Genomic DNA, 27,436 nt, shown 5'->3' on the forward strand with positions numbered 1-27,436 from the left:
CCACAGTCCAAAGACATGCAGGTTAGGTTAACTGGTGACTCTAAATTGACCGTAGGTGTGAATGTGAGTGTGAATGGTTGTCTGTGTCTATGTGTCAGCCCTTTGATGACCTGGCGACTTGTCCAGGGTGTACCCCGCCTTTCGCCCGTCGTCAGCTGGGGTAGGCTCCAGTTTCAGGCGCGACCCTGGAGAACAGGATAAGTGGTTACGGATGATGGATGGATGAGTGGCACCTGTCAAGGGGTGGGATATATTAGGCAGCAAGAGAACAGTCAGTTCTTGAAGCTGATGTGTTGGAAGCAGGAAGAATGGGCTTGTTGTTTTTGACCCTTCTCTGGTTTTTTGTTCTGTGAGTACGGATCTTTCTCGTGTAAACCCGTCTGCCTGTGTTTTGACCTTTACTGTAGACGGTGGTTCTGACTGTTGGATTCTTTAATGCTGAGCATGTGTGCTTGTACACACACACACACACGCTACATGCTATGTGGAATCATAAAATGTGTGGGGGAGAAAGCAGCAAGAAAATTTTTTACATCATATTTTCCTTTGTCAATTTCCTGATGTATTGAAAGCAGCTTTAATGCTGAGTTCGTGTATTAAGAAATTAATAACAGATTGACGATGTCATGTAAACTGGAGTTTTTCCTCACAGTCAGCTGATTTCAGTGAGTTTTAAAATGTTGAATGAATTGTTGCCAGTGTTTGTGCTTATCAGCATTAGCTGGTGTGTGTGTATGTGTCTATCGTCTTCTTCTTTTGGCTGCTCCCGATTAGGGGTCGCCACAGCGGATCTTTCGTCTCCATTGCTCCCTGTCTTCCGCATCCTTCTCTACCACACCTGCCACTTTCATGTCCTCTCTCACCACATCCATGTATCTCCTCTTTGGCCTTCCTCATTTTCGTGTGCCTGGCAGCTCCATCCTCAACATTCTCCTTCCCACATGCTCTGCATCTCTTCTCAGGATGTGTCCATACCATCTCAGTCTCATCTCTCTTAGCTTCATTCCCAAGCTCTCCACATGTGCTGTCCCTCTGATGTGCTCGTTCCTTATCCTGTCCAACCTCCCATCGCAAACCTTAACATCCTCAACTCCGCCACCTCCAACTCCGCCTCCTGTCTCTTCGTTAAGGGTGTATCAGCCATACGCAGACGGCTGAGTGAGTGTGTAGCCCTTTTTATACAGATATTCCGTAATACTGGCGTAAAGACGAAACCTCAATATTCTGGCTTTGGTTATTTCCACTGACCCAAATAAAGCTATCGTGAAGCCACACCAGTGTATGTTTTTACACTGAGAGCCAGCATTCTGCACCCAGAGGCGTGACGCGTCCCAGCGGATCATTAGCATCGGAAATATGAATACACCGAGCATCGTGGTGCTGCTTTCAAAACAATGCTGTACGAACTCAGTGTTGAGGTGCTTTTGTTCACCGTGTACATTTGTACCACTCTTCAAACACAAAGTTACTGAGCATCATATGCAGTTTAAGGGAAGTAACAGCCTCAGTATTCTTCGTTTGAAACCACGTGACCGAAACTGCTTGCATCGTTGACTGCCGCCATGTTGGAGGATATGCAATATATACACAGTGGTAAAAGTACAGACTGGAAGGTAAAGAGGAATTATATTTCGAAGCGTGTAGTCATTTCTCAAATCTATTTTAAAAACAATCATTTCGACTGCTTCAAAAGACGGCTATCGAACACACTATAGAACATATTTAGTTGTAAAAGAGCCCTCACCGGTGAAGAGGCTGCAGTATTTAAGGTAGAGGATTGACACGAGTCTTGTTGGATTGACTCTGTGATCGTTTGGGAAGATTCCTTAAGCCTCGGTCACAACCGGCCGTACGTGCTCTTACGGCCGGTCTACGTGCAAAAAACGCAAGAAACGCACGGAGGGCGCGCATGTGACGTGCTGATTTTCGAGCCGTAGACTGGCCGCAGACCACCGCAGAGGTTCTTTGTCATGTCAAACAAATGCCGCTTTTCCACTACAAACGCGGCTGAGTCGGGCTGAGCCGTGCGGTGCTGAGTTGGGCTGAGCGGGGCTGTTGGAGTTGCATTTCGACTACAACCGCGCTGAACCGTGCTGGCTGGAAGTGGGTGGGCACATTGGGTGGAGTTAGCGAAAGTGGGTGGACGTCACGTGATGTCGTTAAGCAGCGCAAACAGTGACATCAGTGATCTTTTAAGCGGTAGTCTCACGACCCGGATAGTAAACAATAAACATGGAGGACATGGAGTCGTTAGTGTTGCTGGTCTTGGTGCTGTGGCTTGTTGTCACCGACAACGCCAACAGATACTGGCAAGAGCGTATAGATGAGGCGAGGCGCATAAGGCTCCAGAAATTCTCGTAATTCGTAATTCTTCTTCTTCCGGGTTTGCGGTGTTTACAGATCCCAGCGTGCTCGCGGGGCGTGTGTGGGCATGTGAGGACACTCCTCCTCACCAATCAGTGCACAGGGGAGTGTCTGCTCACGCCCCCAGCCTCACTCGGCTCGCTTCAGCCCTACTTCAAAACGGTGCGAGTTTTAGGGGCTAAGCAGGGCTGAAGCGAGCTGAGTCGTGCTGTTTTTTGGTAGTTGAAACGCGAGCCGTGTCGGGCTGAAGTGAGCTGAAAAAGGGTAGTGGAAAAGGGCCAAAACTCTACGGGCGCTTATGTTTTTTTCAGGTTGCAAGACAAACTTACGGCCAACGCGCGTCTTTCTCCGTGAACAAAAAAAAAAAACGCAGCGATTTGGGAAACGCCAAAAATCGCGCGGCCAAAAAATCGTACGTCCGGTTGTGACCTAGGCTTTAACAATTTTGCGTTTCTTTCTGCGCTCTGTAAGCCAAGCTTTCAGAGCTACCGCTTTCGTACCATCTTTGATTTTGATGTAGCCCGTGTTTTGTGTTGGAGCCCAGTCTGGATCTGTAAAATTGTAGAGATCAGCTGGTTTCCTTAATAGAAAGAAAAAGCAAATTAAAAGCAGCGTTATGAAAAATGATATACACCTCTTTTTAAACTGAAGTAATCGTAGAAGCCTTTAATTGTCGGATCACACATTTGATGATCACGGCGAGTTTCTGCACAACCAGGCGATTAAACGATCCAATATTTCTTATATATTGCGACCCTTCATTAATAACTAGTTCGTAGCACTTACCGTTGATAAAAAAATGTTTACTCCAGACTCGTTTGGTTTTTGCTTTCTCATCGCTTAGATCAGCCCGGTTTAGGTTGGACAGCTGTTGACGTCTACAACTCGCTTGGTTTTTCTCCTTCATTATTTGTGATTGCTGGAAATCTAAAGTCCCCTCGTCTCAAAGAGAGTTGTGCCCGCATCCAATTACAGCACAAAGAGTCAGCATAGCGAAGAAAGAAAAGAGCGCAACGACCTCTCGAGCGTATCTTCTATAGTAAATGCGCGCCATGTGAGTTTGTGTATATCCTCCAACATGGCTCACGTCCGTTTTTGTGTCCTTTAGCCGAGCCAAACCGCACTCTCACAGAGAGAGTGAGTCAGAGTGAAAGGTAACGAGGGAGAGAGGCATGGAGAGACTTGTGCAAGCAATATTTGTGAGATCAGAAATATGTTTGAGGAGAAAGTGAAGTGAAGTAGGACACGATTTGAGGCAGAAAGGTGTGCGGACCTTAGACGCCATAGATGGAGACGTTTGAATTCGTGCTGGTCTCGGAAAGAACAATGCTAATGTTAAAAATGTCACACCCCTGTTCCGCCATGCCGACTGTCCCTTTTACACAGACATCTATTCTGGCTCTGTTACTACCAGTCCTTCTGGCTCAGAGGCAGAACAACACAGATCCTCATTCCACATTCGGACGTTTTATACGGAACGCAAGACGGAATAAAGGCGTAAGAGTTCCACCTTGAACGGGCTGTGTAAAAGGGGTGCGCGTGTGCGCGCACGCACTCTTCTGGGTGATTGTCAGTGAGTCTGTATGCAGTGCTAATGAGAATGAGTTGTTTATGTGAAGTGGTTGAAAGTGTGAATGACTCTGTGAAGGAAGGTGTGAAACCACACACACTGCTGTTCCTCATGTCACCAGGAGTGCGAGAGTGCATCGAAGGCAACTTCCACATTAATACGCTTTAGTTTTAAAATGAAAACGAGCTCCATCCAGACGAGTGTTTTATCTCCGTATCAGAAATGATCTCCATCTGTACCAACACGCCTGAAAACGCACATCACATGACCAGCCATGGACACTGAGCATGCACGTGCCAGTATGAACAGCTGATGCCACTTGCTTTGTTTTGGAAAAGGGTCACATGACGGGTGTGACAAATCCGGGAACGATACATCGTGACTGAGACCCAGTCGGTGTCTGTGTCATCGCTTCCAGACGTCTCCTTTTTTTCCCATCGACACTAAAATACAGAGTTTTCAGACTAAAATGTTTCCAAAAGTCCCTGTTTTCGGGGCTCAAAAACTCCAGCGTGATGTGGATGCCAGGTGTAAACATAGCAAAACTGATGTGTTTTAAAACTAAACCGTATTAGTGTGAACGTAGCCTCAGCCCCATGACTGCTACATGTCATATTTATGATTAATCCCGCCCGTGTTCCTTATTGACTCAGATATGTATATGAAGTCATTTTTTTCCCCGTGTGCTGACGAAACAATGCAGTTTGTTTTCTTCTTCCTTTTTCTGACACACACACACATATATATACACTCCCCACACTTTGATCGCTACGCTAACGATTGATTTTCCCTCGCCTGCTAACCTGCATCACCAAATGATGTGATATCAGTCATATTTTATCTCAAAATTCTCCAAAGTAAACTCGTAGTTAGCTTTCAAAACAAAACTTATACTTTAACCTTAACGTTAGTACACCATCAGGAATGCTGAAACTGTTTAAAACTTCATGAATGTCATGAACATCAGTCTCGTCCTTTTGCAAGAGAAAGAAGGTTTATTGCAGAAACGGACAGGTGATGAGGGTTCGGCACACCCCTCACACCGTCCCTTTGTTCTCAAAGCCATATGGGTCCGTCTCAGAAACTGCTCTCTCATTTGGGACATTATGGTCAAAAAATAAATTTTCTAATTTTACTATTTTTTTTTTTGCATTTACCGAACACCCAATGTTTCTTTTGTCGTGTTTAATAAGAATAAAGATAGTATCTTGCTTTATCTGGCCTCCACTGTGGAACATTTTTTTGATTACAATTCAAATGTTTTTGTAAAATTGATTTCCATATAAAATAACTCCATCATGAAGAATTAAAGCCCCTCCTTCACAGAGGAGTGAAAATATTGAATAAATTTCCTCTTTTTGATTGCTTGGGTTAAAAATGCCAAGTTATGACGACTGAATTGATTCTTCACTTAAATATGAATAATATGATCCGTTTTGGGTATTTGATATGGCGAAATAGGACACAATGGAAAAATCAAGAACGCACCGGAAAGATGAGAATAACGGCGGTGGTAAAAGAACAGCGACTGTACCGGCTGAAGGTCGCGCGGGTCTCTGCTGCGGCGCGCGAGCAACGGGACATCACTACCGCGCCGGACGGAGCGCGAGGCGGGGGCGGGGCAAAATGACTGGCTGTAGATTCTATCCAAAAGTTTGATCTAAATTGACCGTGGTTGCAAAATATTGGCCAAAAATACGCAAACACTACGAAATATGAAAGTAAGATGAAAAAGAAACATTCTATCGCCTTATACTGCAAGACTAAAACAAAATAAAACTGTCAAAACTCACCTTTTCAGCGATAACGTCCAAACAGATCACCCGCGTAACAGAAAGACCGTAAATGGAAGCACGATCAACTTCTAACTGCTGGAGTGGAAAATTCCATTCTACACATGCAAATTGTTAATGTGTGTCCTTCCCCGCACGCAAATAACACGCTACGGTAAAAAATACACCACAACTCATTTTATAGCTCAGAAATTCATACAAGACCAGCTACCATCGTAACATATTCTGTAAGAAACATATTCTATACCTAACTTTCAGCTTTCGTTTTAAAAAACAAAATCGCAGATTTATAACTAAATGTTTATATGGCGTAGTGATTTTAAGTTCCTACTTTTGGTGAGGTAGTGACCTCGACCCTGAGGCTTTCCGTTTAGATCAAAACGCACGATCGTATCGGTTTTGGGTTTGCGGAAAACGGAGTTACAATGGTGATGAAATATTTTGCATGATGTTTTATTACGGTTATGATTATTCTGTGAGCGCACCAATCCTTAGGTGGATAAAGTTACAACTTAAAATACAATTAGTGATAACTGTAGACTTTTCAGTGGACTACAGCCTTTTTAAGGGAACGCAATGTAGTCAACCATTTATCATGTCCCAGATCAAGCCGCCATTTTTCCACAAATTTGTAGAATTTTTGCCAAATTCTGAAGAGTATTCACATCACAGATTTAGTTTTATCTGTATTATTTCTTTCATCATTTTATTTCAAATTAAAACCAACATCACCATTCAAAACCGTATAGTTTATTGACTGAGTTTATTTAGTGGGGTACCACCACAGTACCCAGTTTCTGAGACAGACCCTTATACATATATTCTTTACTAGATAAAAACGAGACATGATATCTTTTGCTTTACATCATTGCAATTACATGCTCTGATCACGCGCCGGGAGCGTGATCAGCTCTAAAGCTGATTGGATTTTGTCTAATCGCTGTCTTGTATGCACATCTGTTATGTACGTCTGCTACGCATGTAAGGAGCATGATAAGATAAACATGTTCCGGTGCAAAATGTTCTGAGCCGTTAGTCCTTGAAGAGACAACACTTAGTGAAAAGGAAAATTACAAAACAGTCTGACACTAAAATTTACTCTGCAGTGAACCAAACAGATCCACCAATAAATATGTTCTTGGCGTAGAGTTCAGCGAATTAATAAGCTTTAGCAGCATGTTGTAATTTATTTAACACTAATCCTGTGTGGGGCGGCACGGTGGTGTAGTGGTTAGCGCTGTCGCCTCACAGCAAGAAGGTCCGGGTTCGAGCCCCGTGGCCGGCGAGGGCCTTTCTGTGTGGAGTTTGCATGTTCTCCCCGTGTCCGCGTGGGTTTCCTCCGGGTGCTCCGGTTTCCCCCACAGTCCAAAGACATGCAGGTTAGGTTAACTGGTGACTCTAAATTGACCGTAGGTGTGAATGTGAGTGTGAATGGTTGTCTGTGTCTATGTGTCAGCCCTGTGATGACCTGGTGACTTGTCCAGGGTGTACCCCGCCTTTCGCCCGTAGTCAGCTGGGATAGGCTCCAGCTTGCCTGCAACCCTGTAGAACAGGATAAAGCGGCTAGAGATAATGAGATGAGACTAATCCTGTGTGGATTTCTTTTCAGTTACGTAAGGAACAATCATTGTAATGTAAAGGTGTGTTGTGGTGGTGTTTAGAAGAAAATGAAATATTCATTTCATGTGTTATTTGCTTTGTTAGCATGATTTGGTTTATTAAGTAAGGAATAAAACCTGACAGAGTGGCTTTGATAGGAAAGCAGTGTTGCGTGGCCTGACGTGATACGGACTTATTGGTATTGTAATTGGATTATTTTCCAAAAACTGTATGTTCCTTTTGTTCCATGACAATTTGCCAACATTTAAAAAAAATGGTTTATTAAATAATAACGCATCTTATGGCCATTTAGAGGTACGTTTCATGCTGTAGAATGTCCTCAAGACAAGATATTATCACTTAAGGGCCTCTGCATGCTCTTGCGACAAGGCTTTCGCAGACAGCTTTTCGCAGACAGTTGTAATTTATCGTTGAGCGGGGAGTAATAGGCGTGCGCGATGTTATTCACCGCCACAACGCAAGGGGGTGTGAAGTCGCGAAATCGCTAGGAGTAGTTGGTGGGTGTGGTTAGTGGAGTGTTTATCCTCCGGTTACTTATAATGACTAGAACTGGAGTCGTATAGATGTACGTACTTCCTCACTTCCTCGATCAACCGCTCTTCATGCTGCTCCATCTTCGCTCGTGTTTTTAAAAATGGCAGTCGTGAAAAACCAAACCGGGACAGTAGGGAAGCGGAAGTGCGTGTACAGCAGATGTAGAGTGGACCAATCAGAGCCCTCTTGTCTGCGACGCTGTCTGCGAGGCTTCTGCGGTGGTCACAATTTTTGGGAGGTGCGCGCAGAGCGTCTGCAAAGGTGGGGGGGCTACGCAGACGCCATCTGCGAGGACTGGGTTGTCAGCATAAATTGGCCTTAACAGCTATAGAGTCATTTCGTCACCAGCCTCCCGTTTTTTTTTTCTCTCTTGAAGTTAATAAGACAACAGCGACAACAATAAAACCCCACTGTATGTCATGTTGATGAAAAACAGGAACGTGCAAAGCCTCTCTTTGCAGAAAACTCCATATTCCATGATATTCCAATTATTCCATGAAATCGAGTCGTACACGAGCTGATCGGCTATAAGCCATGCATGACGAGATCGAGCGGAACAACTGTTTTATTCTATCCACATTAACTGAATTTTGAGAAACGGAGCATTTTTTGCAAATTCGATAAATAAATACTTTATACAAAGCGTCCAACAGGATCGTTTCCGCTTCGGCGGGCGTCTTAAAAACCTATCAATGGCTGCACGAATTGGCTTTAGTGTTGTTTTTTTTGTAGAAAGCGCTGTCTTGCGGTCGTGCCGAGGTATCGAATAGCTTTAGACCTTTATTTAATTCTTCCTTGGGAATTTCAGTGATGTAATTTTCAAACTTCTTTGAGCTTTTGAACCAGTCTAAAAAAAATTCAACAAATCTTTAATCCTTAAAGATGAAGAATGTCAACAAACCAGCAAAATGATGACAACAATTTATGAAAAATGCTATAATAATACGCTTTTACCATCAAATACTTTTATTCCATATTTGCCTCACCCGCGACGGAGTAAGCGGGGCGAGGTATTGTAATCAGTGCGGTTTGTTTGTGTGTCTGTCTGTTAACAATCTAGCGTCTAGACGGTTGCACCAATTGACTTAAGATTTTCAGGGTAGGTGGGCAATGGTCCATAGCTTACCTGATTTAAATTTTGGGGGTAATCAGGTCAAGGTCACCGGAAAGGCTGGGCGAGGCTCATTTTGCCTGGTAACACTTTTATTTTTTATTTTTTGGGGTTTTGTTTTCGAGTGGTTTTTATTTCATCCTCGGTTGGTTCAGCAACACACGCCGCCGTTTTGTTTTTCTCTACTCACGGTATATGAGCTGATATCTTATGCTGTGTTCACACTTATACCGGTACGAAAGTGGTATAACTGTATCGATACAAAGTATACCGGTACAGTTTAGACTACGTTCAGACTGCACCCTGAAACGACCCATATCCGATTTTTTTGCCCATATGCGACCTGTATCCGATTTGTTATTGACAATCTGAACGACACAGATCCGATTTTTTTCACGTGTGACCCAGGCCGCTTGGATATGTGGTCCTAAACCCGATGCATATCCGTTATTTTCACATGCGACTGCAGTCTGACCGGACAGGTCGCATTCATGCGACCTACACGTCATCAACAAGAGACAAACGTCACTATTCTGCGTTGGCTAATCCCGCCTCTTTGGTGGAAAGCAACAACATTTGTACAGTTTTCAGAATTTAAATAGACTTTTATAGAATTGATCAAGCTAATGGTGGATTTGGTAGGGACCTGGATGTTGATCTGTTAGCCTGATGAAATAAAACAGTTTCTATAACTGATTTATCACTTAAACCATCCTGTATTACAAGATTATAAGATTGTTCTGGAAATTTCCAGTAATTTGACACCTTCGGTCTCATTAGTCTGCTGCCCACATTAATCAGATTATTGTGTGAGTTCCGCCGCCGCCACAAAAACCACATCGCCAGGTCTCGCCTCATCTCCATAGCAAACTGCACTGGTGTTTCTGCACCTTGAGCCAGCGCTGAGAGAAGTTGCAGAATTCAGCTGGCTATAAACAATCTAAACAAATATTTATAAAAATGTAGAAAAAGTTTATTAATATGACGAAATAAATATGTGCAAATTATTAAGCCTGAATTAAGAGTTTGGTAATACAGCGGCCGTATCCCAAATGACTGCCTACTGAAGCTCGAGTGCACTATATAGAGTTTAAAAATCCATTACTTCCTAGTAACATGTAGTGCACTTATATAGAAATTAGAGAGACATTTAGGAGTCAACCCTCGTTACCAGGCTACACGTTTTCATTTCAGTTCAGAAACAAAAACACACACGAGACCTCACACTTTAACACTAACCAGATAATTAAACAAACAAACAAATCATTAAACTTGAAGAGTGCGCTTTTTTTTTGTTTACGTATTACGTAGATGTGCTTATTACGTGTCAATTTGTGCATGCGGGACACTTTTGGGTCGTTTTCCGTTCATATTGGAGATCGCATACAAGTCTCATATAATTGGTAATGTGAACGGCCTAACAAAAAAATCGGATTTCACAACAAATCAGATATGGGTCGTTTCAGGTTGCAGTCTGAACGTAGTGTTAGTGCATCTGTCCACACTAGTGAGAAATGTTTGCGGTTTTCTTTCACGGTAGTTGAAATGCGCGTGTGCGAAATGTTTCCGTGGTTACCGAGTAACTTCCTTCCGAGAATATATGGCATCTGTTATTTCGAGATCTCGAGAAAATAAAACAATTATTCCGTGATCTCGAGAAAACAAAACAATTATTTCATGATCTCAGCTGGATCGCTGTATCTCTGTCGGTAGAGACGAAGCCGGGCCAGTCTTCTGCGGAGGTGCCGCGGACTAATTTTGAAATGATCCCTTATTAAAAGACTTAATGCAATCTCTCCCTGTGTCAACCCCTGATCAAAATATTGCCTTATTAGGTGATCGATTACTCCAGACATTCTAATGACCAAAGTTGCGTCTATACAGAATGAGAAATAGCCCCAAAGTCAGCATATCACAAGTCTCTTGGCGTACCTGAATGAACCATTTCTCAGCTGTTTACTCGAGATCATGAAATAACTGTTTTGTTTTCTCGAGATCTCGGAATAACGGTTTTGTTTTCTCGAGATCTCGAATTAGTTGTGTTGTTTTCTCGAGATCCTGAATTAATTATGTTGTTATCTCGGGATAACAAGGTGAATAAAAAAAAGGATTATATGAAGGGCCTCTCTCGGCTTCCGTACGGATGAAACAACGTGTGTGTGCTTTTTGTTGTCAGTGTACAGTCTGTATTTCTGGTGGTCATTTATTCAGTCGAATCGTATAAAACGCGCGAGGCAGTTGAGAAAGAAACAAACGAATCTCCGTTCTTCACTATTTTATTCAGCGAAGACATCGATTGAGGTGTGTGACTTTGCACATGCGCATTATATTTGTATCGATACAGAACCGCTTCATCTGTCCACACTACAGCGAAGCGCTACAGTACCGATACTGTACCGGTACGAAACCCATACATTTGTGGGTTTCGTACCGATACAGTTATACCGCTACAGTACCGGTATAGTTGCTAGTGTGGACAGGTGTTGCGGTACGAAAGTAGTTTCGTATCGGTACAAAATCCCTAGTGTGGACAGGGTATTAGTAGTAGAGTAGCCAATCAGATTGCAAGATTGCTCATATCCTGTGAATGTGGAGAGAATAACAATGATTACACGTTGTTGTTTTTTTAATCCGTTGTTCTTGAGTGCCCACCATGCAGATCTGTTGTTACTATAGAAATGAGCACGTTAATATAAACTTTGCATGTCAACCTTCTGGCCAATCAGAAATGACCCTTCAACAGCTCTGCGTTTCGTCTAAACTAAAGTTCAGAATTGTTTTTATAAAGGAAACCGGAGTTATCCATTTCCATCATGTCCTCCCCGGTTACTGTGCATTTCCACTCCTTTTACTGTAATTTTGAACGCTGTGCAAGTAGCTGTCCTGACTGTTATGGAATATACTGCTTTGCTAATATTACTGTGTGTGTGTGTTCTGTTTAGTGACCGTACATCGGCACATGCAGCATTATGAAGTGGAATACTTGCAGTTTGCCTTCCGCTGGATGAATAACCTGCTGATGAGAGAGCTTCCCCTGCGCTGCACCATCCGACTGTGGGACACCTACCAGGTAACACATTACTGTTGGTTGATGGCGCATGTAATTGTTAACCTGTTGGAAATAGCGGCAGTGACCGTGGCGTTTGCTTTTGTGCTGCATCACTGATGGTTTGGGTGAATCCGGATTGCATTCGTAGTTCATACATACGGTATGAGCTGCGTTGATTGACACGTGGTCCTCACACACCTGATCTTCAACATGAACATAAAAGCCGTGGATCATTGATGGAAGTTATGTCCTGGAGGTGTTTTTTTCTGTCTTTTTTTTCCCTTTCTGCTGTCAAACCATTCAAAGAGAAGGGGAGGTTGAGAACAGATGGGGTGGTGTTTAAGATTCGAGGTGTTCATTAGCAGTCGCAGTGCACTGTGTGTTCGTACACCATGGAAGGTGACGGTTCGCTTGCGTAAGCAGAGACAGTCTCGGGTAGATTTTATACTGAGCCCTCTGTACAGAGGCGCCAAATCCTAATTCGCTTCATATAATAATAGATAGATAGATAGATAGATAGATAGATAGATAGATAGATAGATAGATAGATAGATAGAACTTTATTGATCCCTTTGGGAAATTAAAATTCCAGTAGCATCATTATAGGATAAACAGAGAATAGAATAGAAAAAAGAGAGAACTTCTAGATAAATTAAGTCTTTAGAAAACTTCTAGATAAATAAATTAAGTATTTACATATACAAATAAGTGCCGTCAAAAATGTCGTGTTATTAACGCGTTAACTTGACTCAATTTTAACGGCGATAATTTTTTTATCGCGAGATTAACGCTCTGTGACATGATGCCACGCCCCGCACAGCCAGAGTCCTCTGCCCTCCCCCGAAGAGCCACGGTGCTCGGCTTAAGTTTCGTTTTCCCATCGGCGGCTCCAGCCCCACTTTGCAGTGGCTGTGACAAGACGTGTTATGCTCTGCAATAAAAATAAAAAAAAGATTGGTACAACCAGTGTTCGAACTATGCCGATATTTTCGGGGGGTCCCTTTTTTTTCCCTTGGGGGTGCTTGCGCTTGTCTCAGAGCGCGGATCTCCATCGCGCGCTCACTTCGGATATGCAAATGCTTCCCGTTACACATGATTGCTATGTCAATAAGCATCATTTTGCCAATAGAGTGCTTCGAGATCAGCGCGAACCCGGCAGCGGCCATATTGGAAGTCAAACGTCGCTGTGTCAGTGCATTGTTGTTGCTCAGCGAAGCAAAATGCCGAATACGTGTGTCATTGTTGGCTGTAGTAGCCGGGGGAAAAGGGTGGCAAAAGCTTCCACAGACTCCCTAAAGTCGTGACAAACCAGGGAATTGCAGCACAGGAGAAAAGCGAGCGGAGGAGACGACAGTGGCTGGCTGCCATTAACCGATCAAATTTAGGACTAGACTGTATCCGGATTTGTTCTGATCACTTTGTGACAGGTGGGTTAATATTGTCTTGAATTTCATAGTTACTAAAATAAATGTGATATAAACTATTATCTTTTCGATGTACAGTACTTTCAGCAATGATTAATGGATATATTTGTCACATTAGGTAGCTTATGTCTACTGCAGTGCATTGTTGCATCAAATGGCATTTAAGATCTAGGCCTAGTAATGTTTATGTACACATGCTGTTAGTACAAGTTACATACTAGGCCTACATTTTATTCACTGACTAAAATAATTGATAATTATGCGGCAACAAGCTGGGGTCAGCTTTCCATTCCTTCTCACTAACAGTGTATGGATCTACATTCCCAATGAAACATACCTTCTCAGCATAACGCTCCCGTGCCTGCTTATCCAAACTTTCACAGTAGTGCTCCATCACTTCAGATGTCTAAATTCTTAAAAAATCAAAGCTTCTAAGCCCTCTAACGCGGAAACGAATCGGTGAATGTTTACTCTATGATGTGTACTCTATGCGCGTTCTGGAGCGAGTGACTTCCAAGATGGCCGCGCCGACCGCATGGTTACTATTTTTAGCATCATCTCGGAGCTCTCTATATTTTAGAGACCCCCCAACATTTCCCAAATCATGTTTTCAAGGGAGCGCATGTCTGTTTCAGGGGATCTCGGATCCCCCGTGTACCCCTGTAGTTCGAACGGTGAGCAAGCCCATTCACTTTTTATGCTGATAAGAGAATTACAATGGTTTTTCATGTGACAAAAATGTGCGATTAAATTGCGATTAATCGCGAGTTAACTATGACAGTCGCGGCATTAATCGCGATTAAATATTTTAATCACTTGACAGCACTAATACAAATGTATTAAAAAGATATGAAAAAAGTCCAGCAGGAGAGGTATTGCACATGGTTAGGCTAGGCTACTGCTCCTGTGTCGTCCCCCCCCCCCCCCCCCCCCCCCAGAGAGGAGTTGTACAGTCTGATGGCGTGAGGGACAAAAGAATTTTTGAGTCTGTTAGTCCTGCACTTGGGAAGGAGCATTCTGTCACTGAACAGGCTCCTCTGGTTGCTGATGACGGTGTGCAGAGGGTGACTGGCATCGTCCATGATGTTCACTAGTTTGTCCGTAGTCCTCTTCTCTGCCACCGTCACCAGAGAGTCCAGCTTCATGCTGACCACAGAGCCGGCCCGCCTGATCGGTTTGTCCAGCCTGGATGTGTCCTCCTTGGATGTGCTGCCCCCCCAGCACACCACGGTGTAAAACAGGACACTGGCGAGTCGACCACGGACTGATAGAACATCCACAGGAGTTTCCTGCAGATGTTAAAGGACTGCAGCCTCCTCAGGAAGTACAGCCTGCTCTGTCCCTTCCTGTGCAGGTGGTTGGTGTTGCAAGTCCTGTCCAGCCACAGCCCGAGGTACTTGTAGGAATCCACAGCCTCCACCTCGACTCCCTCGATCAGGACTGGTTGTGACCTTGGTCTGGACCTCCCAAAGTCAATGACCAGCTCCTTGGGCTTCGAGGTGTTGAGCTGCAGATGGTTCCTGTTGCACCAAACGGCAAAGTCCCTCACCAGGCTCCTATACTCCTCCTCTCTGACGTCCCTGATGCACCCCATGATGGCTGTGTCATCGGCAAACTTCTGAATGCGACACAGCTCCAAGTTGTAGCAGAAGTCCGCGGTGTACAGGGTGAAGAGAAGAGGGGCCAGCACCGTGCCCTGGGGTGCTCCGGTGCTGCTAATCACAATGTCGGACGTGATGTCCTTCAGCCTGACGTACTGCGGCCTGTCGGTGAGGTAGCGGGAGATCAAGGTGATGATGATGATGATGATAATAATAATAATGTATATCGTGCCATTTACATACAATGATCAAAAGCGCTCTACAGTATCAAAAATAAATCAGTTACAAGGAAAATATCTAAAATATGCAATAACTAAAAATAATTAAAACGCAGTAAAATATAAAATGGCCGGTAATAATAAAATTCATGAATGAAATCAAAATGCAGCCCTCAACAAATGCGTCTTTAATTCACGTTTAAAAACATGCAGTGATTTGATTTCACTATGTGTTTTTAAATGCGAATAATAAAAACGCATTTGTTTAGGGCTGCATTTTGATTTCATTCATGAAGTTGCTTCATATGCACTATATATCCACACTCCAGCAATAACAGTAGTGCTTTTCTTTATTACTTAAAAGACACTTCATGTCTTGGTGATGATGGATGTCGTTTCTCTTTACTTAAGCCTCGGTCACAACCGGCCGTACATGCTCCTACGGCTGGTCTACGTGCAAAAAACGCAAGAAACACACGGAGGGCGCGCGTGAAACGCACGGAGGGCGCGCGTGTGACGTGCTGATTTTCGAGCCGCAGACCGGCCACAGAGGTTCTTTGTCATGTCAAACAAACTCTACGGGCGCTTATGTTTTTTTCAGGTTGCAAGACAAACTTACGACCAACGCGCGTCTTTCTCCACGAACAAAAAAAAAACGCAGCGATTTGGGAAACGCCAAAAATCGCACGGCCAAAAAATCGTACGTCCGGGTGTGACCTAGGCTTTAGCTGAGCGGTTCTTGACATAACATGGATTACTACAGCTGTCAAATAGAGCTGTTTACTGTTTTTATTATACCCCTGCTCCGAAGGAGGGGGGTATACTGGTTTACCTCTGTCCGTATCTCCGTCCGTCCGAAACACCCTTTTTCTCAGCAACCACAAATCGTAGCCACTTGGTACCAAACTTCAGCTTGGGGTTCTATACCATGTATACCGTTTTCAGGTCTGTCGCACATCAACTTCCTGTTTACTGACCAAATGTATTTGCAAAACGTATAGTGTGGATTTACAACATTTTCGTAACACGTTTCTCAGCAACTACAAATCACAACTGCTTGATATTTGGTACCGAGCTTCAGCTTGGGGTTCTATACTGTGTATACCATTTTCAGGTCTGTCGCACATCGACTTCCTGTTTACCGACCGAATGTATTTGCGAAACATATCGTGTGGATTTTGACGCTATTTCAAGAAGCAAAATGCTATTTCACAATGCCCGTTTACCAGGATGCTATTTGAAATCCCTGGGGGGAGAGACACAGCTCTTTACTTATTTGTTTCAGGGTTCATTATTTGTTGAAGTCAACATTCATATTAAGTGTCCTATTCCTTCGATTGCTTGCATTCTGATATAAGCGAGAGCGGGGGGGATACGTAAGTCAGCAGTAGCTCACCGTTGATCTAGTTTCTTTTTTATTTGTATGTTATTGCATAGTTTTGATGTCTTCAGTATTGTTCTACAATGTAGAAAATAGTCAGTAATACTGAAAAACCTCTGAATGTACAAACTTTTGACTCGTACTGTATATTGCACTACATATTGCCCAGTAGAATGGCATTAGAAATTCAGCAAAAGAAACACTCTGGTCCATGTGTTTCACGTGACGTGACACTATAATGGCCAAAATTTTGAAGACTGACTCCATCAGTGTGATTGTGTCTGTGCTTAGTTTACACTTTAGCAGCGTGTATTTCGAATATTCGATCTAGTATGCATCTGTGCTCTTAAATGGGGAAGTCTAATGATTAGAGAAGCAGCTTTGGGACCAAAGGGCACTGGTTCAATTCCCTGGATCAGCAGGAATGGCTGAAGTGCCCTTGAGCAAGGCACCTAACCCCCAGCTGTTCCCCAGGCTGCTCTGGGTATGTTGTATGTCGCTCTGGATAAGAGCATCTGCTAAATGCCTGTAATGTAATGTAATGTTCAATGCTTTGAACCTTTCTCCAGAAGACCAAGAGCGGTTATATACGAGGGTACTTTTAGAAAGTTCTCGGCCTCACAGGAGAAAGATTGTTCTTGCATTCTTTTTCAACATAGTCTCCTTTAAGTACAATGCACTTGGTCCACTGATGTTCAGTCTTCATAATCACTTTATGGAAGAAGGTCACATAAAGGCCTTCAGGTCTTCCTCAACAGCGTGGATGACTTCATCATCACTCTGAAAATGGTGACCACGCAAGTGGAATTTCAGTTTGGGAAACAGACAGAAGTCAGGCGGTGCCAGGTCAGGTGAGTAAAGTGCATGGGGCAACAGTTCAAAGCCACATTTGGCTGTTTCTACCCCTGCCACCTGTGCTGTGTGGACGGGCGCATTGTCCTGGAGCAACAGCCTGCCAGCTTGAAGCATTCCTCCTCTTTCTTGGTTGATTGCTTCTTTCATTTGAGTGTAAGGCTTTATCGTGTACAGTTATGACCCAAAATGGGAATTACGCCCCTTGTTTCTGGTTGAGGCCGAGATCTTTTCGAAGTGCCCTCGTATATGAGATAAATGTACCATGATACGTTTTCTACCAGTTTTTGAAGTGGAGTCAGCAGAGTTTGTACATCAAGACAGGTTTTTTGAAGCACTGTTCATTCTGTTCTGATGTAAGGTGAGTAGTTTTAGCCGTCTAAAAATGTCACCTTTGGTGATGTTCATGTGGTGCAGCGAAACCACAGATTTGTTCCCAGATATGCTGACTGCATCAGCAAAATCACATGACTGAGATGCTCACATTTTTAGGATGCCCAGTTTGTTCCTTTTTATATTCTGTTGAAATATGAACATATTCGTAATGAAACAATGTATGGGATAAGCACACAATGTTTTCTTTCATTTGTTGAAAAGGTATATTCGAAAAAATCTACAAGTAGAGTATGAGATCTTAAACATTTGAATGTGGATTTTTAACCCTCTGGGGTCTGAGGGTATTTTCTGCCACTCTAATGATTTTGATATGCTCTGATTTTGTTGTCAATTTCAACGACTCTAAGCAGTATTTTCAGTCATATGACCTTTTTTGTATTCAGCACAAGTTCAGCTACAATAATATCCATATAGTATGTATGTCATGATTGGACTTTAAAAAATATATATAACAGATAAATGAAGATGTTGTAAAACACAGTTTTAGAACTGTGTTGGAATGTGTGTGTGGGGGGGGGAACAAAAAAAAAACATGACCCATCAAAAAAATGATATCCTATTGTTTTGGGATAAAGGGTTGGCAGTGGGAGGGGGTATTCAATGAGAAGAGTAAAAAATTTCCATTCCATTCAATGAGAAGAGTGAAAACCCATCCTACCGCCAACTCGTAATCCCATCAGGTCAAGTGATCAAAACGGTTCGACACAATGGGTAAGGAAATGTTTTTCACACTATCTGGTGAAGATATTTATCTGAATATATGACCTACTCATTCTAAACCTGTCGAGTTTCGCCAGAGAAGCTCTTAACCCCAAAGGATTAAACATAGAAATATGTAAATCGCACTTGCAGACGTATTGGACGCTTTAGTAAAGATCTGGAGGTTCACCTTCTTCAGGGGAATCTGTGATGACAAAGTGGAGGGACACATTAAGGCATGGAACCTTTTTACAGTGGTGCGCAGATGTTCTCTGCAGTCCCTTCCGGCAGGCTTTTTATATTCCTCCTGACAAGCCGTATACCCTAGAGTCTCCTTGGCATTAGTTGTAGTTGCAGTCACTATCTGTGGTACTTGTAGTATCACTGTCCTTGGGGCTGATGTTAGGCAGCTGGCTATTCGGGGAAATAATTACCATATAAGAGGCAAAGCCTCTACAAGCTTCGGTTTGTGTAGTACATAATGCTGCATGAAATGATTCTTGTGTTTTTAATCATTGTACAGAATAAAATTATTTTAGAGCTCTAGCTAGAGGTCAGAATGTCTAATGGACTAAGAGTCGGAATACCTGATGCTTTGAAAAAATGCAGTATAAATAACCTTTTTATAATAGGCCCTCATGAGTGGTGCAACAGAAAAGTATTCAGCCTGTTCAGGGCTCCCACTGGGTTCTGAAAAATATTCTCCACTTTTTTTTTTTTAAAGTCAAATAAGTATTTTTCACTTTTTTTTTTCACTTAGTCTGTATTTTTTCTTAGTTACCGACTTATCAAAGTGGACTTAATACAGGTTTATACCAACCAAACTGGCCCAGTTCAAATATTTGTACAGATACAGCTAGGCCTCTCCATTACATATAAAATATGGGCTCCACTCCAGCCTCCAATAAGAGAGACTTGATTCTGGGCTCCCTGTGCACCATCAAGCTAAAATAAACCTGATGGTTATTTTAGCATGGAATTATTCAAACAAGGTATTAGGACTCCCTTTAGCCTTTACTTCAACACAAAACTTGATTTACAATTGAACAGAGTCGAGAAGAATCTTAGAAGAACCAACAGTGAAGGAATTCGAATTTCCTGTCGATTCACGAAACGAATGCAGAACGAGACAGCATTTTTCATCATACGCTCGCCACAGGAACTCAACACGCCACGCCGCCTGAAACATAGCTCCCTTCAGTTGCTTGCCACAGCTTTGGCATTTTTTACCGACCCCTGTATTAATGACACTGTTCGATGTGCTCGGGGACGGTTGGGGCTCTGAGTGTGTCTCCCCCGTGGCTGTTTCGGCCCTGAAGTCATCTTCGATGCTTGAAGAAGCTCGCCCAAAAAACTTCATCAGCTTAGACTGCACCATTGTTTGGTTCACACAGAGATAATGACCACCACACCAGGCCGATTAAGACGCACTGCGATTGGTCAAAAGCTTGGTGCTCATTTGGTCATTATGTGTAGTCGATTTTTATTGGTCACAAGCACACACTCATTGTTTACACTCTGGCTTCCTGCCGTCTCTTCACTTGGGTTCGGTAAACAGAAGGATTTGTGGAGGGATGTCTAGAAAAGATGACTTATAATAATAATAATAATATTCTCAATTTATATCACACCTTTCTCAAAACCCAAGGTCGCTTTCCAATAATAGGCAGAAAAAAGAAAAGAAAAAAAGGCCACCAAATAGAGGTCAGGATATCATTCCAGTGGTGTAGTGGCTACAGTCCCACCAAAAGGCACACGAAAACAAGTCCCACATCTCCAGCACAGCCGCCGTGGCACCGCCAGCAACATCGCTCAAACACCACGCCATGGATCCACAAAGCGAGCACAGAAGCACCGCCACTCAGAGCGCTGGTATGTCCCAAACCGCCTGCACAGACGCCGTGACGCCACCGAGCAACATTGCTCGGAACATCATGCCAAGCATTAAAGCACAGAGCGCTGGACAACCATGATGTTAAAATGAGCAACGAGCTCACTGCAGTCCATAGCTGGGAGCACAGGCATCACCCACAGTGAACCAAGGCCTGGAGGGAACCGACGCCCAAAACTGGGTCCGGAGCTACACCACAACCGGCGGACAAAACACTCAAACATCAAACACAGAAAAAAGATAACAATTAAAATAAAAAAGGAGAGAAAATAAAAAAAAAAAAAGCTCCGGTGAGAAGCTTTTTCAAATACATTCATCACTGTGACGACTGCTAGTCATTTTCTCTTCGTCACTGATGGATTGTGTTTGTCAGTAACAAGCGCCAGCGGGAACCCTGCCTATTGCTCCGAGATCGTGAGTTTGAATGTTGCAAGAGGTCAAAATTAGCCATGATCTCTGTATGGAAGTAGTGATGATGCATTCTCTCCTTCCTTTCAATCACAGCAACACCTTGTGTATGTCTTTGAGCTCATGCATGTAGAAGGGGGCAGATAGCACTTTCCTCCGAGTGCGTTATGCCACATCAGGACGCAATATGAGCAGCTGTTTGAACAGATGCGGTTGGCTGCCTTCACATGTTTTCGAAAAGATGTCTGGTGGTGTTCGCCCTCCTTGATTGGTGGCTGTTGGATGAAAGGGGAGGCTTTACTAGTGGCTAGGAATTGACCAAGGCGATATTAGGGAGAAAATCTGAAGGGAAAGAAATGATATATTTAATAATAAACATGTATAAGATAACCAAACACAATTGATCTGTTTCAGTTTTCAAGTAAATTCCACTTTTAATCAGCACAGAAATTACACCAGAGGCTTGAGTGTGTGTAAAGCAGCAGATCAATGTCACTTTCTCTGTGTGAGCAATTGAGGAAAGGACTCTGAAGGACCAGCTCCATTCCTTTATTATTGCCATTCTTGAACGAGTGAGTTCACAAATAGACTGTGTGAATTAGCTGGTTCTATTTAACTGTGTTTTTTCGTTGATGGAATGTGTGCATGTTGAGTGACTGACCTCTCGCCCACGCCACACGCCCTTCTACTGATTGTCTTGAAGTATGAGCTTTATGAATTTTCATGCTGACTTGCTGATGACTACATTTCTGTTCTGTTTATTGACTTTGAATTAAAGCAGTTGTGTGTATTGGTGGCTTTTAAAGAAGCACTGTTTTTTTTTTTGTTTTTTTTTACACACCTAATTTAAATCAGTCCTCATATAAAGCACCGACGTTAAAGGCCAGTCTTTAGCATCACCAGAGGCAGATGCCTGGGGCACTATTTCACATGCACTCAACCTGCAGCCAGTGTCTGAGAAGCCCATAATGTACCACTGCTGTCATCTTTTAGTGTGGTCCATCTGTAACCTTGGAGGCTCAAGCGACAGAAAGCCCCTAAGTTATGGACGTTTGAGATTCTCGTACAGTGGATATAAAAAGTGTACACACCCCGTTAAAATGATGGGTTTTTCTGATGTAAAAAAAAAAACGAGACCACGATAAATAATTTCAAAACTTTTCCCAACTTTAATGTGACCTATAACCTGTGCAATTCAATTGAAAAACAAACAAACCTGTTAGGGGGGAAAACATAAGTAAAAAAACGTACAGTAAGCTGGTTGCATAAGTGTGCCCACCCTTAAACTAATACTTTGTTGAAGCGCCTTATGATTTAATTACAGCATTCAGTCTTTTTGGGTTCACACCTGCCATCAATTAAAATGACTCTGATTAACCGCAAATAAAGTTCAGACATTTACTCAGTTGCCTCCTCCAGCAAAAGCCAGGGTTTGCAGAGAGCTTACAAAGTATCAAAGGGATCTCATTGTTGAAAGGTATCAGTCAGGAGAAGGGGACAAAAACATTTCCATGGCATTAGATATACCATGGAGCACAGGGAAGACAGGCATCAGGAAGTGGAGAACATATGGGACAACAGTGATGTTAACGAGAACTGGACGTCCCTCCAGAATTGATGAAAAGACAAGACGAAAACTGGTCAGGGAGGCTGCCGAGAGGCCGACAGCAACACTGAAGGAGCTGCAGGAATTTCTGGCAAGTACTGGTTGTGTACTACATGTGACAGCAATCTTCCGTATTCTCCATATGTCTGGACTATGAGGTAGGGTCAAAGAAAAACGTCCAGGCCTGGCTAAATTTTGCAAAAAATACTTGAACTTTTCCAAAAGCATGTGGGAACATACGTTATGGTCTGATGAAGCCAAGGTTGAACTTTTTGGCCACAATTCCAAAAGGCATGTTTGGTGCAAAAACAACACTGCGCATCACCAAAAAAAAAACCATACCCACGGTGAAGCATGGTGGTGGCAGCATCATGTTTTGGGGTTGTTTTTCTTCAGCTGGAACAGGGGCTTTCGTCAAGGTGGAGGGAATTATGAACAGTTCTAAATACCAGTCAGTTTTGGCCCAAAACCTTCAGGTGTCTGCTAGAAAGATGAAGAGGAATTTCATCTTTCAGCGTGACAATGACCCCAAAAAAGTTTTGGAACGGCCCAGCCAGAGCCCAGACCTAAATCCAATTGAAACTCTGTGGGGTGACCTGAAGAGGGCTGTGCACAAGAGACACCCTTGCAATCTGACAGATTTGGAGCGCTTTTGCAAGGAAGAGTGGGCAAATATTGCCAAGTCTAGATGTGGCAGGCTGATAGACTCCGACCCAGAAAGACTCAATGCAGTGATTTTAAATCAAAAGGTGCTTCAACAAAGTATTAGTTGAAGGGTGTGCACACTTATGTAACCAGCTTATTGTGCGTTTTTTATTTTTTATGTCCCCCCCCCCCCCAACAGATTTGTTTGTTTTTTCAATTGAATTGCACAGGTTATAGGTCACATTAAAGGTGGGAAAAGTTTTGAAATAATTTATTGTGGTCTCATTTTTTTTTAATAGTAACGGATCTAGATAAGTCCAGTGACTATAGACCAAACTTTAATATGCCGATTGTTAATGTCAATAATGACTGTTATAAATTGCCAATGGTAGACCCTCTGATGATAATGCTCTTCTAATAATATTTCTAAGTTAGTAAAAGTCAGACAAAAAAAGTCAGACAAGTTTGTTAGAATCTAACGTCTGGTTTGGTGATCTAACCTTGTCAGATATAGGGTCGTCTTGCTGCCATCCAAAATAGTCCGCCATTCGTCCCTGGCGACCATCGCGATGAGCGATCCGAACTTTATCTTGGTGATTTTCTGATATTTTTTCTTTGTAGTTTGGCTTTCGCCATTTCCACCAACGGAACTTCGTTTCATTATCTCATTCAAGAGAACATAAAGTTAAAGACGAGCAGGCGATAAATGCAGACGCAAAAAAACAAACAAAATGGTTGAGTGTCGCGGGTTTTCTCGTTCTCTCGCGTGTATCATTAATGGCGCCATCTGTATGCTTTATCAGTAACTGCTAAGACATTGGGTGGGCTCAAGTGTGTACCCCGTGGCGTACCGAATTCCACTCAATTCATATGCGCGCTTGATCTGCACGCACACGCCTCCGGCATTCACTCCAGTCCCCCCATTACGCCGATCGGTGTACCGACCAGGAAATCGGCATATACTACGGGGTACACACTTGAGTCCACCCGTACAATGTCAGACACACGAAAAGTGGAAAGTCAACTATTCATTTAAGTCAACATAAACGTATCAAGTTATATATATTTTTAACTAATCATGTGTAGTGCGGGCGGGCGGGCGATTTTTATGTTGTCAGCGGGAGGTCGGGAGGATTTTCTAAATGTTCCCTAAAGCGGGCGATCTCTCGCCCATGGTGGGAGAGTTGGAGCCTCTGCATTGGAGAATTCCTTCTTTGTATTCCTTTTTTGAATTCCTTTTGAAATTATAACATCTGTCTTAGGATTTTTTGACTTACCCTCGTATTAGGCAGCAAGAGAAGAGAACAGTCAGTTCTCAAAGTTGATGTGTTGGAAGCAGGAAAAATGAGAGCCATCTTCCAAGTGCGACTTTCGACTGTCCATATGGAGCCGTCCTCAAGAGGAGCGATGAGATGAGACTCCAGCCAGACGTTGGGCATCAACTGCATTCGTGTGATGCAGTTCCATAGTTATGCTAATTAATTGAAACTCCTTGTGTTCAGCGGTTTCCATAGGGCCATACTGTTTACCTTAAGAGGTAGGATAACGGTTACCAAAACAGAGAAAAGCGACCCTCAGCACATCAGAATGATCACAACTCGTCCGCATGATGATGTTCTTGCAAAACATAGGAAAATGCCATACACAGTTAAAAAAAAGTAAAAAATTCACCTTTAAAACAAACTAGAAAATTAAACAGGAATGTCTCAAATCTTTTTTTTTTTTTAAATACCCACTTTGATACTGATGTTCATAACATAAAGAAACAAGTACAAAAACACCACTTTTGATTTCACAGGGATTTGAACTTAACCTGTGGACACCCTGATTAAACCTGCAAACAGAAACTATTTTGTTGCCTAGAGCTACAAACGTGCTGTGCCTGGCACTGTAGGGTTACATTCACAAGCTGGAGAAAACTCATTTATTTATAGCAGTGGAGAGGAAAAAAAAACCTTATATGGCAAATTCAGTGTTACAAAATATTGACAACAAACAACAGAAATAAATCTCGTATTCTTCTCCCTTGTAGTGTTGCCCACCTCTCGGCACACCTCTTACACATTGGTAAGCCCAGATGGCACAAATAAAAGAGACAGCAGTGTAAGCCAGACATGCCTTGGTGAATAATTATCCCATTAGACACATTAATTGTTTGTTGATGTGTTACTTGGTACTTATACCACAGTACTGTTGAATTCTCAGTTCTTGTTCAGGTGGTTATCGATTAATTTTCTATAACAGCATGGCTCTGACAGTAGTTCTGGCTTCAATCATAATCAAGTTCTAATCACAGGTTGATATATCAATATACTCTATTATTGTACATACGGGCCACTTTTTCCATGGAATAAAAACATGTACTCTATTCCCTTCTAGCGGGTTTATTAATGGCATGCAATATTGTTATCATATTGCTTATCCTCCATGTTTTACACCACTCTCCCCAATGGAGAATGAGCGTGCAATATTATAATATTGCACGTTGTCAAGACAACACGACGTCACACGTGAAGATCCAATGACAAAACTTTTCTGTTGCGCATGCACACAATCATTTCTTTGTCGGCTGGGAAAGAGAGAAGACGGGGTTAATCCAGTGCTAGGTTTAAGCACTAAATAAATAAACTGAAACTAAAGGCACACTGAACACTTGAAAGGCTACCAAAACTTCATTATATGTTCTTCACGCATATTTACAAGAGAAAAACATACCAACAGACATTGAAAAACTGGAAAAGAGACACGTCAGAGATGTAAAACATCTGCACTAGCAAGTGACTGTGACGGTTTGTACACAAACATGGCTGCGAGGTTTGCTTCCTTAAAAGCAGATTTAAAGAGAAAGACGTGCTGAATACCCGAAAGGCTACCAAAACTTCCCTGGATATTCTTCACGCATATTTACAAGAGAAAAACATACCAACAGACATCGAAAAACTGGAAAAGAGAGCAATAGCGGAAATATTGTCAAAGTTCTACTTGGAGACTTTTACAAGAGGACTTCACTCGTGGACTTCACTCAGCAAAGCCCTTTTATTTTGAATAACTGCAATGTAACAATGAGCTACGACAAAAAGTAACTGTGAACTTGAACTGTCAGCCTGGATATAGCTTGTATACAACCCCTGGCAAAAAGTATGGAATCATCAGTCTTGGATGAGCACTCATTCAGACGTTTTATTCTGTAGAACAAACTGAGATCACAAACATGATACAATAATAAAGTCATTCCAAAGTGCAACTTCTTGGCCGTCAGAAACACTAAAATAAACAAAGAAAGTACAGTACATTGTGATAGTCAGCAAATGTTACTTTTATAGACCAAGCACAGGGAAAAAAATATGGAATCACTCAATTCTGAGGAAAAAAAATTATGGAATCACTCAATTTTCAGGTAGAAAATAAGGACTCACCCAGTCAATTTCCTTTCCCTAAATTGACACCTGCCTCAGATTAGATCTGCTCGTTAGTCTGCAGTTAGAAACAGCGCAGTTATCACACCTTGGAGGGCTGCTGGACCAAGTGGATTGGCAAGAATCATGGCTCCAACAAGAGAGATGTCTCTTGAAACAAAAGAGAGGATTGTCAAACTTCTTAAAGAAGGTAACTCTTCACGCATGGTTGCCAAAGATGTGGGCTGTTCACAGTCAGCTGTATCTAAGATATGGACCAAGTACAACCAGCATGGGAAGGTTTTTAAAGCCAAGCGTACTGGTAGACCAAGGAAGACATCAAAGCGTCAAGACAAAAAACTTAAGGCCATATGTCTTGAAAACCGAAAAAGTACAACAAAACAAATGAAGCATAAATGGGAGGAAGCTGGAGTCAATGTATAAGTATGTGACCGAACCGTGAGAAATCGCCTAAAGGAAATGGGATTTTCATATAGGAAAGCTAAAAGAAAACCATCATTGACACCTAAACAGAAAAGAACAAGATTACAATGGGTTAAGGAGAAGCAATCATGGACTGTGGATGACTGGATGAAAGTTATCTTCAGTGATGAATCACGAATCTGCATTGGACAAGGTGATGATGCTGGAACTTTTGTTTGGTGCCGTTCCAGTGAGATTTATGAAGAGGACTGCCTGAAGAAAACATCCAAATTTCCACAATCCTTGATGATATGGGGCTGCATGTCAGGCAAAGGCACTGGGGAGATGGCTGTGGTTACTTCTTCAATAAATGCACAGGTTTACATTGACATTTTGGACAGTTTTCTTATCCCTTCAATTGAAAAGATGTTTGGGGATGATGAAATAATTTTCCAA

At 42.6% G+C, this 27,436-nt stretch overlaps 1 protein-coding gene across 3 annotated transcripts in view; it reads left to right on the plus strand.

The window, feature by feature from the left end:
* Nucleotides 1-27,436, plus strand: part of tbc1d22a (TBC1 domain family, member 22a) — a 490,669-nt gene that overhangs the window by 381,980 nt on the left and 81,253 nt on the right. For all 3 annotated transcript variants that reach the window (XM_060903060.1, XM_060903062.1, XM_060903061.1), the window contains one exon: nucleotides 11,935-12,062. In XM_060903060.1, coding sequence (XP_060759043.1) covers nucleotides 11,935-12,062 — 128 coding nt within the window. The remainder of the gene's footprint in view (nucleotides 1-11,934; nucleotides 12,063-27,436) is intronic.

This window comes from Neoarius graeffei, chromosome 21 (assembly GCF_027579695.1).
Source record: "Neoarius graeffei isolate fNeoGra1 chromosome 21, fNeoGra1.pri, whole genome shotgun sequence".
Lineage (NCBI taxonomy): Eukaryota > Metazoa > Chordata > Actinopteri > Siluriformes > Ariidae > Neoarius > Neoarius graeffei.